The sequence below is a fragment of the Heptranchias perlo genome, chromosome 1, assembly GCF_035084215.1.
Source record: "Heptranchias perlo isolate sHepPer1 chromosome 1, sHepPer1.hap1, whole genome shotgun sequence".
Lineage (NCBI taxonomy): Eukaryota > Metazoa > Chordata > Chondrichthyes > Hexanchiformes > Hexanchidae > Heptranchias > Heptranchias perlo.
This window is the reverse complement of record NC_090325.1, coordinates 115,210,195-115,224,907: the sequence shown is the minus strand read 5'-3', so window position 1 is coordinate 115,224,907 and position 14,713 is coordinate 115,210,195. Positions and strand designations below refer to the sequence as shown.

The window sequence follows — 14,713 nt, the reverse complement described above, 5'->3', positions numbered from 1 at the left end:
TTGGTGTGGAAAATACTGACATTTAAATTTTAAAAAACCTCAGACACCTAAGTGTCTTAGTAAAATATACTTGAAACATAGAAGAGCTTGAATATTTTAGTGTCTCTAATCCTGGGTAGGAAGTCACCCTCCAAAAGGAATCAAGGGCAAGCTACCAGCTAGCAAACGTTTACCAAAAAAAGTTACTGTTCCCCCTCCCAAAACACTAACATGGACACACCCACACCCCTTATTTGCTAAATCCACAACCAGCCACTATACTCCCAATCACATTTTAAAAATGCAATTTCACCATCAGTTGGGCAGGTAATTTAATCATCAATTGCAATATGGTGTCCTCAAATACACTTACTAAGAGTATTCAGGAAAACATTTGGAATACGTTTCATGCAGGGTGCAATTGACCCTTGAATTACATGGAGTACACTGCCTTCCCAGGTGACAGTGAAGTTGTATTTTTAAAATGTAATAGAGCGTGTAATGGCTAGTCTACTGTTCATCTTTTGATGTTACTTGATTATTTTTGAACCAATTACTTTATAGTCATATTTCAAATATTTATAACCCTTCTAGAATCTTTACTTTCAAAGGCAGAATTACAACTACAATTACATAGCAAAAAAATCTGAATTTCCTGGGAGGCAGGAACACCCCCCCCCCCCCCAAACAAAATAAACCTAATGTCTGCAGTGCTAATTCACACTGCAAAAGAGCATACTTCTGTGTAGTTTCATTCCCCCCTGCAATACACAACAGAATACTGGGTCTATTTGCAAAGTCTTGATGGAAAATGGACTGAATTGCAAAATAGGACTCTGAAAACATTGCTAAAAGTCCTCGAATCTCATGTAATAAAAAAGTCAGAATTTAAGTTGATTGAGAAGCTGTGGCCTTCATCAAGTTGGAAGGTTATTTAAGTCAACAGATCATCTGATGCTGCACCAGCTTTTTTAAAGCAGTTAGTCAGCTTTTGCAAGTTTCCTAGGTTGACAAAAATGCAAAAAGTGCACAGAAATTTAATGTATTAAAACCTTTCCCAAAACTCATTACAGATGAATCTTACAACACCAGGTTATAGTCCAACAATTTTATTTTAAAATCACAAGCTTTCGGAGATTGTCCCCTTCGTCAGGTGAGTTGTGAATGAGAGCTTCTCAAATCGCATATCTTATATTAGGCTGGGACACCATCACACCAATCAAAAGGTGTCGTTGGTGTTCAGACAGGTTAACCACGGAAAACAGAAGGTCCCAGTATACTGAATAGACATTGTGTCAAATTACACAGACAGAGAGAAAGAGACCCAAAAGGCAGAGAGAGAGAATGACCAGTTGTATTAAAAACAGATAACCCCTTGCTGGTGGGGTTACGTGTAGCGTGACATGAACCCAAGATCCCGGTTGAGGCCGTCCTCATGGGTGCGGAACTTGGCTATCAATTTCTGCTTGACGATTTTGCGTTGTCGTGTGTCTCGAAGGCCGCCTTGGAGAACGCTTACCCGAAGATCGGTGGCTGAATGTCCTTGACTGCTGAAGTGTTCCCCGACTGGGAGGGAACCCTCCTGTCTGGCGATTGTTGCGCGGTGTCCGTTCATCCGTTATCGCAGTATCTGCACGGTCTCGCCAATGTACCATGCTCCGGGGCATCCTTTCCTGCAACGTATGAGGTATACGTTGCAGGAAAGGATGCCCCGGAGCATGGTACATTGGCGAGACCACGAAGACACTGCGACAACGGATGAACGGACATCGCGCAACAATCGCCAGACAGGAGGGTTCCCTCCCAGTCGGGGAACACTTCAGCAGTCAAGGACATTCAGCCACCGATCTTCGGGTAAGCGTTCTCCAAGGCGGCCTTCGAGACACACGACAACGCAAAATCGTCAAGCAGAAATTGATAGCCAAGTTCCGCACCCATGAGGACGGCCTCAACCGGGATCTTGTCACGCTACACGTAACCCCACCAGCAAGGGGGAAAAAAAGTTATCTGTTTTTAATATTTATGCTCTCGCTCTCTGTGGCTAACCTGTCTGAACACAAACGACACCTTTTGATTGGTGTGATGGTGTCCCAGCCTAATATAAGATATGCGATTTGAGAAGCTCTCATTCACAACTCACCTGACGAAGGGCACAATCTCCGAAAGCTTGTGATTTTAAAATAAAATTGTTGGTCTATAACCTGGTGTTGTAAGATTCCTTACATTTGTCCACCCCAGTCCATCACCGGCATCTCCACATCATTACAGACGAACAGCATTTAAGACACGACAGAATGAGAGAAAGGGTGAAGGAGAAAAACACACAGGAAAAGTACTAATGTGGGAATCAGGAAAGTTAAAAAGGACAGAAATGTGCTAGAGACAAAAGGAGCACAATGAAAGAAAGAAAAAGACACAGAAGTTGTCAAAGTCAATATTAAGGCCAGGAGTCTGCAAAGTGCATAATAGGAAGCTGGTGTGCTGATTTGGATCTTGTGTTGAGCTTGATCAGAACAGTGTAGAAGGCCAAAGATCAAGAGGTTCGAGAGTGGGAGTGGGGGCAGAGAATTAAAGCAAGCAACAAGTTCAGAGTCAGCTGCGAAGCAATTATCTAATTTGTGTTTGGTCTTCCTAATGTAGAGGAGACTGCACAGTGAGCAGCGAATACAGTATACTAGGTTGGAGGAAGTACAAGTAAATTACTGTATCACCTGGAAGCTGTTTTTGGGACCCTGGACAGCGGTCTCCTCTCAGAACCGTGATGGTGAGTACGAGGGGTCCTAATAGTCCCCGCATTCAGCAGTTCATCAACTGCCATTATCCACCACCTTCAATGTGATCGCACCAATCAAACATCTCCTCTCCCACCCTACTAGCATTTCAAAGGGACACCCTGGGTCACTCTCCCATCAATACCACCACCTGGTCTCCTTTCCCCGCACCTTCCTATGCAAGCCCAAGAGATTAAACACCTGCTCATTCACCACCTCCCACACCACTGGCAATGTGGGACGGGTGCTGTCGACCTACTTTTTTTTTCTTCCACCCAAGTCCTGGGCCGCTGGAACCTGCTATGCCAGTTTTTAATAATTCCCATTCTATTTACCTATCCCTCTTTAGCTCGTCTCACACTCAGTCTTACAGGTCATTCAAACATGGAATTTGTTTGATTTCTCTCATACTTCCTTTTGCTCATGCAAGCATCACTTCTGTCCTTTAACCATTTCCAGATCCCTACCACAGCACTCATTTCTTCTTAAATGCTGTTCATTTATATCACAGTTCTGAGGAAGGGTTTATACCTGAAAGCATGAGAAAGTTAACCTTTCGCCACAGATGCTATCTGACTCTCCAGCATTTTCTGATTGTTTGATTTGCTGCATCTGCTGTATTTTATTGTTTAGCCACATTTAAAACACCTCTCCACTGCCACTAGATTGGCAACTCAGCACAGGATTGACTGGAGCAGCTTTTAGTTCAAAGCATTTTAAAACAGCTCCCGTCTGGGTCCTGTGCGTGGAAAAAATGGCCACAGGTTCTCAAACCACAACAGCGCTCTTTCCCATCCCAGAATAAAGCCTCATTGCGAAATATCTTATTTTCTACACCTTGAGTTAAGAACATGCATTTTACAAAAGAATCCACGCTGGATCAGAAAGCAGATACCCACAATACAATGCACAATACAGCACTAACTCGAGAGAGTATAAGGGTGGCTAGTGTGGGAAAGGGAAAGATTCTTTCTGGCACAGCAGTGCGCTCCTGAAGTTGGCATTAAGGCAAGCTGTTGAGGAGTAGAGTGTACTATTCCTACCCTGGGAATGCTTGACGCTAATACAGAATAGAAACCAATCAAGTTCCCCAGCACAATGCTAATTTTAAATAAGGGCAAAAATTCCATGTTTGAATGATTCAGTCAAATTGCACACATTCCCAACCTTTTACCACATATCCCCATCAGACCACCTGAAACTTTCTGATCTGCACACAAGAAAATATTTATGACACAAAAATTTGCAAGGAAGCTTCTGGAAATCACCCCATCTAATCTAAATATAAAATGTGCCATTCTAGAAACAGGCCGGTATAATTATATTCCTCTATCTATCTCAAAAATTTGTGTTAAATGACATCTAAGTGACCACAAAGGGTCAAGCCAAGAAGTCTGTACAAGTAAACGTAATTAAATCAAAGCATTGATAAAACAATCTATATCCAAGTTATAGTAATCATCTGCACATCTGGCACCAACACCAAAAAACGTTATACCAGAAGTGCAACAGGTCCTGGTTTAAATTGCATTAAGAAAAAGGCAGAGGTTAGATAATTTGTCATAAAGGTGTAGAAAATAAGAATACACTACAAAAGTACTTTTAAAATGAGAAACTTCCTTGAACAGATCTGATCTCTGAACAATATCCAACTAAAAAAGATAAGACACCCAACCAATTTGAAGAAATACAAGCAAGTTAAAAAAAGGTATCTAATCTTTGCTGCAATTTTTTAAAAAGTTACCCTCTCCATAACAGATCACATTTTGAACTGGTGTTGTTAACAAGCCATTCAACACCGAGCATACAATTCAGAATAACTTAAACAGTTGTGACCACATTTTGTTTATTGTCTTCAAAATGAAAATTCCTACAATGCCAAATTAATCTTGGTCCAATTATTTCTAATGTCCACGTGACAAGGTTAGCATGGATAACAAGAATTCAGTGACCCCCGCGCTACTGCTGATTTCTGTTCTAAGTTTTTTCTAATAAAAAAGTTAAGGATTATTGAAAAGTTAGTTTTTGTTGTCCATTTAAAATCCCAGGTGTTTTCTCAGATTTAATTTTTTTTAAAAAGCACAATTTTTTTTGGTGGGGGGCAGGGGTTGCCAGTGCAAATCAGTTAAAGTTTTTATTTGGAACATCAATGAACAAGAAAACAAGCAAGAGTCTAACAAAAAGGCACAGTTAAGAGAAATGACACCACAATTATTTACACAGTTCAAACACCGATTGTGCACGCCTCTGGGGCTGTTGTGTTAAAATGTATTTGATTGACAGGGCAAGAACCTCAATTTTAACATACAGCAAGTGTGCGAAAACAAAAAAATCCCAATTTTTCCTGGTCTTCACATGTCCTGAGATGTATACATATGTTAGTGACATCACACACATTGCATGATGAAGGAGCACTTCATGTACCCCACAAAACATTTGTTATGAAGTCACTAATGCAATGTGTTCATCTCTCAGGAGAAAGACTGGGAGAATTTGGCATTTTTCAGGTCAGAATCAGCAGCGAAAAAAGAATCAGTCTCACCAATCCACCAACCTGGGAAAAACAAATCCAAACTTTTTTTTAAAAAAGTGTAAAACAATTTTAATGACCACTTTTTTTTTTTAAAAAGTGCTGGCTGGTGGCTGAGCACAGGTAATTTTGACTGAAGACTATTATTCATTCTATTTTACTAAGAACAAGTACACGTGCCTTCTTAAAACTGCTCTTAATTAAGATTTATATCCCCACACATTTGTACTAGGAAGATAAGAAACAGCTTGTAAGACAGGACAGGTGGTGGGGTGGTGAGTTTCTTTGAGTCAATACTGGTATTTATCCAGTTAGCAGCATTTCTACAGTCAGTTGAACTACTTTTGGTGATCACAACTACAGCATCTGCTTGAGAGATCTGGTTACTTGACTTGTTATGTCATGCTTCATTTTGAGATCAACAGCATTACACTGGTGCGTCCTTCAGAGTACGCAAGTATAGTTCTGCATGCATAAATGTTTTCCTGCTGATCGATACTTTTTCTAGTTACAGCATTTTTCAGAACCACAAAAATGCTTTTTACAGTTCAATTTAGTGAATCTCCCTTTTCCCCATCCCAGTTTTTGTTTGAGCAGGAAGAGTCATTTTTCTCAGTAAGATTAGCTTCAGAGCATTTCAGTGAGTATGATGCATTATTAAATGCAGGATATCAATTTTGGCTTCCTAAACATTCTTCCATTAAGACATGTCCCTTTACTAGTGCTTCAGCACTAGCCTAGGCCTGTTTTAGGTGGATATCATAGTATGATACAGCACAGATGGAGGCCATTCAGCCCATCATGCTGGTGCTTTGTTCGAGCTACCCAATTAGTGCCACTCCCCTGTTTCCCCATAGCCCTGTAAATTTTTCCCTTCAAGTATTTAATCCAATTCCACAAAAGTGATACTTAAAACCACAATTACATGTAGTATGTAGCATCTAGAACACCTTACATTGTCATTTACACTAGTGAAAAGGTCACATGATCACACAACCTGGGACACAAATGAAAATAATGGCAATATAGCTCAGATAAGTTCTGCCAATTTATAATTTTATTTAGTACGAGTAAATCACAAGATCTAGCATTACAATAAAAAGCATTACTATTTACATAGAACTTACAGCACAGAAAGAAGCCATTCTGCCCAACTGGTATGTGCCAGTGTTTATGCTCCACACGAGCCTCTCCCAACCTACTTCCTCTAACCCCATCAGCATATCCTTCCATTCTTTTCTCCCTTATCTAGCTTTCCCTTAAATGCTATGCTATTTGCCTCAACTTCTCCACGTGGTAGCAAATGCCACTACTCTAGGTAGATATTTTTTCCTTTCAAGTACTTATCCAGTTCCATTTTGAAGGTCATGATTGAATCTGCCTCCACCACCCCTCAGGCACTGCATTCCAAATCCTAACCACTCGCTGTCTTAAAAAAAAGTTTTTCCTCATGTCACCTTTGGTTCGTTTGCCAATCACCTTAAATCTATGTCCTCTGGTCCTTGACCCTTCTGCCAGTGGGAACAGTTTCTCTCTATCTACTCTGTCTAGACCCTTCACGATTTTGAATACCTCTATCAAATCTCCTTGCAACCTTCTCTGCTCTAAGGAGAGCAACCCCAGCTTCTCCAGTCTATCCAGACTTACTTTCCCACCAGCTTTGTATTGTCAGCAAACTTGGATACATTACACTCAGTCCCTTCATCCTAGTCATCAATATAGATTGTAAATAGCTGAGGCCCAAGCACCGATCCTTGCGGTACCCCACTAGTTACAGCCTGCCAACCTGAAAATGACCCGTTTATCCCTACTCTTCTGTCCATTAACTAATCCTTTATCCACGCTAAATATGTTACCCCCAACCCCATGAGCCCTTACCTTGTGTAACAACCTTTTGTGTCACCTTATCAAATGCCTTTTGAAAATCCAAAATATACTACATCCACTGGTTCCCCTTTATCTACCCTGCCAGTTACATACTCAAAAAAACTAACAAATTTGTCAAACACGATTTCCCTTTCATAAAACCATGTTGACTCTGCCTAATCATAGTATGATGTTCTAAGTGCCTTGTTACCACTTCCTTAATAATCAATTCCAGCATTTTCCCAACAGCTGATATCAGGCTAACTGGCCTGTAGTTCCCTGTTTTCTCTCGTCCCTCCTTTCTTGAATAGCGGGGTTACATATGTTTCCTTCCAATCCACTGGGACTGTTCTAGAATCTAGGGAATTTTGCAAGATCATAACCAATGCATCCACTAAATCTGCAGCCACCTCTTTTAGAACCCTCAGATGTAGGCCATCAGGTCCAGGGGGTTTAAAATCGGCTTTTAGTCCCATTAGTTTCTCAAGTACTCTTTCTCTACTGATAATTACTTCAAGTTCCTCACTCTCATTAGACCCTTGGTTCCCCACTATTTCTGGTATGTTTTTTGTATCTTCTACTGTGAAGACAGATACAAAATATTTGTTTAACACATCTGCCATTTCCCGATTCCCCACTATAATTTCTCCTGTCTCAGCCTCTCGGGGACCAACATTCACTTTTGCTACCTGAATCATATGATTTTACATTACATAGAAGCTCTTAGAATGCGTTTTTATATTTCTTGCTAGTTTACTTTCATATTCTATTTTCTCCCTTTTTAATCAATTTTTTGGTCGTCCTTTGCTGGTTTTTAAAAACGTTCCCAATCCTCAGGCTTACCACTCTTCCTGGCAACATAATAGGCCTCTTTTAATCTAATACTATCCTTAACTTCTCTGGTTAGCCATGGGAGGATCACTTTTCCCATGGAGTTTATTTCTCAATGGAACGTATGCACGTTGAGAATATTGAAATATTCCTTTAAATGTTTGCCATTGCTTTTCAAATGTCATACCCTTTAATTTAATTTCCCAATCTACCTTAGCCAACTTGCCCTCATACCTGTGTAACTGACTATTTAAGAATCTAGTTCGGACTTAAGTATGTCACTCTCAAACTCAGTGAAATTCTATCATATTATGATCACTCTTCCCTAGAGGATCTTTACTGAGAGATTACTAACTAACCCTGAGTCATTACACAATACAAGATCTAAAATAGCCTGTTCCCAGGTTGGGTCCATGACGTATTGCTCGAGGAAACCGTCTCGAATGCATTCCATTAATTCGTCTTCCAATCTACCTTTGCCAATTTGATTTGCCCAGTCTATATGAAGATTAAAGTCCCCCATGATTATTGCATTACCTTTGATACGCAATCCTGAATTCCTTATTGGATTTCTCAGTGACTACCTTATAGTTATGATCCCTAGTTTTGGAATTTACGATGCTGCTTCCCAAATACAATAATGCTGAAAAGATGCAGCAACATCAGCCATCTGTCATGGGGATCATTAATCACTTATTTGGATATGCTAAGCAACTATAAAAACTGTACCCTACTGGTTGTAAAGAACACTGTTGCATGTTTAATGATGGAATGGGGATCATCACTGGCTAAAGCAGAACACAAGTGTTTATTTAGCTTCAGATGCCATATTTCACCATAAAACATGCAGGAACATTTGTTTACAATAGGTATTAAATGGTACAATAACTGAACAGCAGCACTTACATTCCTAAAATGTGTTTTCAAGTTATATCAATGCTCACTCTGCACGTGCATATACACAGACCCTTGATCAGTGTGGGACCAAGGAGGCCCTCCAACTTCTTTAACTGCATGCCTTTTGTAAAAACAAGAGCTGCAAAGTAATAGCTCAGAGCACATGCAGGATTTCAAATTCTGAGAACAGCTTACAATAATGTTTCTTAGTTACAATTGAAGAATTCAGGTCCAGATCTGAAAGTATGACATGCTGCATCCAGAATTTTGTCTTTAATGGATCTCACTATATAGAGGTAACGGGAAGGTCACTTTGAATCTACAGCCACTAGTTAGTTTCTTTTTTTTGTTGTTTTTTTTGCCAATAAAAATTTAAGTTAAACTCCAACTCTTCTCCCAAAAGTTTTTTTTAAAATTACTAGCATTAGTCCCAAGAAATAAGAAAGTTTGATGTAAATGGAAAGTACCCATTCTAAAAAAAAGCTCAAATATAGCAGCCAACCATTTTTGTAGGGATTGGGTTAATTTTCTCCCCTTTTACTTTCCTTAATTCTGCACCATCTATTTGCCCCAGTAAAACAGCAGGCCTGTTTCATCTGCCAATGCTTTTATACATTTAGGAACAGGAATAGGCCATTCGAGACTGTTCCGCCATTGAATTAGATTGTAGTTGATCTATATCTTAACCTCATCTACCCATCTTGGTTCCATAACCCTTAATACACTTGCCTAACAAAAATCTATCAATCTCAGTTTTGAAATTGTCAATGGTCCTAGCCTCAACAGCTTAATGGGGGGGGGGGGGGGAGGAAAGAGAAAGTGTTCCAGATTGCCACCACCCTTTGTGTGAAGTACTTCTTGACGTCACCCCGAACGGCTTAGCTTTAATTTTAAGGTTATGTCCCTTTTCTGGACTCCGCCACCAGAGGAAAGTTTCTCTTTATCTACCCTGTTAATTCCTTCATTTTGAACACCTCAACTAGATCACCCCTTAATCATTTATACTCAAGGCAATACAAGACTGATCTATACAACCTATCTTCCTAATTCAACCCTTTTTGCACTGGTATCATTCTGGTGAAGCTGTGCTGCACCCTCTCCAAGGCCAATATTTCCCTCCTGAGGTGAAGTGCCCAGAAATGAACACATTGAAAAATAAGTTCTGGTGTTTCAAAAAAAATCCCCCACTCCAGATTGGAGGCGGCCATGGGGTCGTTCTCGGTTAACCTGGCGACACCAGATCAGTAATGATCCAGTGGAACTCTGATGCTTGAAATGAGGCCATACAGCAGTCAGAGTCGATGTTACAGCCCTCTGCTGTCTAAGCATAATTACTTGCATTTTAAAAATTGCCCCTATTTAGCTCATTCAGCCCTAATTTTCCTGTTTCTTGCCCTCCCCCAATAAAGAGGTTTCAGCCATGGCTCTGTGGTAGCACTTTCACCTCAGAATCAGAAGGTTGTTGCTTCAAGTCCCACTCCAGGGACCCGAGCACAAATTCGAGGCTGACACTCAGTGCAGTACTGAAGGAGTGCAGCACTGTTTGAGGTGCAGTCTTTCGGATGAGACATTAAATGAGGCCCTGTCTGCCCCCTCAGCTGAACACAAAAGATCCCATGCAACTATTTCAAAGAAGAGCAGAAGTGTTCTCCCCGGTGTTTTCACCAATATTTATCCTCCAACCAAGACCTGTGAGCAAATTGGCTACTGCGTTTCCTGCATTACAGTGACAACACTTCAAAAATACCTCATTGGCTGTAAAGCGCTTGGGAATGTTCTATCGTCAAAAGCACTATATAAATGCAAATCTTCCTTTCTTTCAAGACCTCTGTTGAACTGCTTTTCTTTTAACATTCCCAGTTGTGCTACTTTTTAAAAAAAAGGGGCCTCCCCATAGCTTCAGTTCTCCAGTTGTTTTTTTTAAAAATACACCCTATGCTCCATTTAACAAGTCCCAGTTCTGCTTTCTTTCCCCTCCATAGTTCCACTTTTCTTCTCAGCAGAACCAAGCTTACTTAGTAAAGAGCCCTAGTTCCGCTCCCCTTTTTAAAAAAAAATCAGCATCACATGAAATCAGCTGGTATTTATTTTTTTTTAAAACGACAACAGTTGCAGCACGGTAACAAAAAGTACTTAAGGGGATCTGGTTTACTTAAGTGCACAGGTAAAAGGATTAGAACTAAATTTGTGTAAATAAGGTCATGTACACTAGAAGAAACACTTCTACAATAAATGGGTCTCCATGAGCAAGGTGGACAAAGGTTTGGCTGTAATACTTTGGCCACTGAAAGTATCAAGTTACATTAAGCTGTTAACATATTTACTCCAAAAGCTTGTGAATTTAAAATAAAATTGCTGGACTATAACTTGGTGTTGTAAAATTGTTTACAACATATTTAAGTACTGGGATGACATCAACTAATTCAGAACAGATTACTTTAGCCTTGTAAAAGTCATTAGTAAAAGAATTTTGCATGCAGTTGCCTTCAAAAAGATCATTTAAATAAAGTTCCAAGTGTTACAAACAGATAGCTAGACAGTGAAGGATTGAATACATTTAGTTGGTTATAAAAACTTTATTTACTGGGATTCACATTACACCCAATGCATCCCTCACCAAAACCCACATTTCCCCAAGCCTACTCCCTTATATATGGGAGCCAGAGCATTCCCAATTGCTGATGCACCCGAGCTGAATCATTCGTCAATTGATATAATTCACATATACAATTAACACGAAGTCCCAGAATTACATTATCACTCTTTTCTGGGTCCTCACCAGTGCATCAATGCCCCAAAGGATTCAAAAATTCCACTTTGAAATGTGACCACATTAATAAAAAGTTATGCAACCTTAAAATTGTTGGTTTCCACTTATTAAATCAGGGACCCTCAAGATGCTTCCCAGCATGAGAAGCCTTAGTAATTAAATTCACATCAGTTATATACAGAGTTGAATGCTCAGCACACCACAATATCAAATGCAAACAATAAAAAACAAATTTCTTACAAACATTAATTTCTTAAAAGCATTATGTGACTCTAGCATTTTGTGTATCCTCCCTTTCACCCCACCATTGGTAGCACATCTTTCAGCTGCCTTAGCCCTGCCCTCTGGAACACCTTTCCTTAAACCCCAACATCTCCTCCTTTAAAAAGCCATTTCAAAACTAAATCTTTTCAACCAAGCTTTCAGTTACCTCTCCTAATCCCTACTTCCATGGTTCAGCACTCATGTCCTTGTCTATTTTCATTGGTAAAGCACCATGGGATATTTAACATCAAAGGAACTTTATGAGTGTAAATTGCTGTATAGGCTGTCCTAAAACCATGACTCAACACTCCAACATGTTCAAATTACCAAAACCCTGTTATTAATTGCAGTGTCCATTCCCACTTATATAAACGACACATAACAAATGAAAGTCAAAGTATATTAAGGCACCCAATTGAACTACACTTATTTTAAAACGTACTGATAAGACAATACTTTAAAAATGAGAACATTCTTACAGTATCAGGACTCAATCATTAATTCTGCATTGGATACTTTTCGTGCCAGGTTTGTTGTACAACATGCTTAATTGGGAGAATATTCCATTGTATTTAAATGTGTGTATGTTTTTTTGAAGTCTGGAACACAGCCCAATAAATAACAAAAGTATCCATTGTATACAACGTAATTCATTGATGCACCAGCCCCTATTGTTAATTTCCTAATGCCAGTATCTACCAAAAAAAATCTGTGTCTCAGTCAGGGCCAGCTCAGATCGACAGGGGTTTCAAAATATTCGGACATCCAAAAGGATGAAACAGGTGGAAATGAGGATTTGAAAAACCGGAATGCATTCCTATGTGGTGTTCCCTCTGCTAAATCTAGCGCAGGGAATGCAAATAATTCCAGCCCTTACCTTTTTAACATAATTATCGACGACATTGAGGAAGACATTGGCGACGAGGAGTGTAATGCTCACTATTAATAAAATAATGCAAAGAATGCCGATGGTGTAAGTGACTCCAGGCCGGATACTCATCGTAGCGAGTGAGAGCAACAATCGGACGCAGCGCACATACAAAAGCCACAACCAACAGAGCGAAACCCGGGCCGCCCAAACCACGCGCTGCCGCTGCGCGACTGTGACAGTCCCCGGGAAACAGGCCTGATCCGCGCTTGCGCACTGACGAGCAAACAAAAAAAATCGTGCGCGCGCTTATCACCCGGGGCGCGCGCACCGAGGACACGCCCCCAGATTGTACCCGGAAATGCTGCAAATACACAGCAAGGCAGCAGCTGTTGCGCGACCAGTGGAGGCACTGCAGGGTCTGGAGCAGGATAATACAATTATAATTTGACACTTGTTTTGGTTTTTCACACATAAACACACCCTAAACCCCTCCCTTATAAAAGGGGGGGCCTAAAAACACAAAAAAAATAAAAGAAAAAAAGAGAAAAGAAGAAAAAGAAATGTATTATTTGACACTTGTTTTGGTTTTTTGGGGTTTTGTTTTGCACATAAACACACCCTAATCCCCCCCTTCTTATAAAAGGGGGGGCCTAAAAACACCAAAGCAAAAGAGTCGCTGTTGTGATAGGATTGGATGTAAGTAATCAAGGATCAGCCTGAAAGAAAAAAAAGAAAGCAAATTTTGATTTGACACTTGTTTTGTGGGTTTCTGCACATAAACAAAGAAAAAAAATATTATTTGACACTGTTATTTGGCTTTTGATTTGTTTTAAATAAAAATATACCCTAACCACCACCCCCCCCCCTTATAAAAGGGGGGCCTAATTGAGAAAAAAGACCTGCAAAAAGAAGGAAAAAAAAGGCCGCACCTATTCCACCACCGGTGGACGCCGCAGGGACTGGTGTGCATCCTGGATCCTCAAAATAAAATGACATTTGGTTTTGGATTTGTTTTAAAAAAAGAAGAGTCAGCCTGGCTGCACTTCCATCCCACACTCCTGAGCTGAGCAAAAATAAAAAGCTGTTAAAAAGAAAAAGGGAAAAAAAAGGCAGCACCTGAAAAAGAAACCTATAATTGTTAAAATTTCAGATGCGGACTCTTGTCAGAAATGTGTTGAGTGACTTGCTGTGCATTTGCGGCATTTTCTGTTTTATTTCAGATCTCTAGCATTCCCACTATTTTCCTATCTCTAATTCATACATGCCAACCTTCAGCATTCCACACGGACGATCAGCATTCACTGGCACAAGTCAAAACGGACTGGGCCTACGGGTGCCAACCCTCCAGGATTATCCTGGAATCTCCAGGGATTAAAGAATCTCCAGTACACTGCTGCTAGCAATCCAGGAGAAAAATAATAGGGACATAAAAAGTTATCTAGTATTTTTTCATTTTCTTTGAATACTTTCATTTAACAGCTATAAAAATACTGGAGATTGTAAAAAAGGCTGTTTGACTAGGCGAGAGGTCATTTGATGAAACCTCCAGGAATACGTCCAACCTAACTGGGTCCCTCCCCAGTCCCGCTCTTCCCCGAATCCATAGCTACTGTACAGAGGGCTGGAGTAAGAGATGGAGGAGAAGCAGCATCAGCAGCAACCTCAGTAACCACTACCACCAGTTCCTGGGCCTCTCAGAAGACAACAGGTGAGGGGGGCTGCGTACAGGAGGTCACACCTAGCACACTGGGTGTACAGGCCAAGAGTTACCTTCTTGGACCTGTCTGAGGGGCAGAGCCAGAAGAGGTTGCCCTTCTTCAGGCAGCCTGTCACAGACCTATGGGATACTTGCCTTTATTAGCCGAGGCATAGAATATAAGAGCAAGGAGGTTATGATGGAGCTGTATAAAACACTGGTTAGGCCACAGCTGGAG

The 14,713-nt window shown here is 40.4% G+C and overlaps 1 protein-coding gene across 1 annotated transcript in view; it reads right to left on the bottom strand.

The window, feature by feature from the left end:
• LOC137325309 (lysosome membrane protein 2-like) overlaps nucleotides 1-13,054 on the bottom strand; it is a 65,495-nt gene extending 52,441 nt beyond the window's left edge. Inside the window, exon 1 of the mRNA XM_067990251.1 lies at nucleotides 12,786-13,054. Coding sequence (XP_067846352.1) covers nucleotides 12,786-12,908 — 123 coding nt within the window. The 5' untranslated portion in view covers nucleotides 12,909-13,054. The remainder of the gene's footprint in view (nucleotides 1-12,785) is intronic.
• Between the last annotated feature and the right edge of the window lie 1,659 nt (nucleotides 13,055-14,713).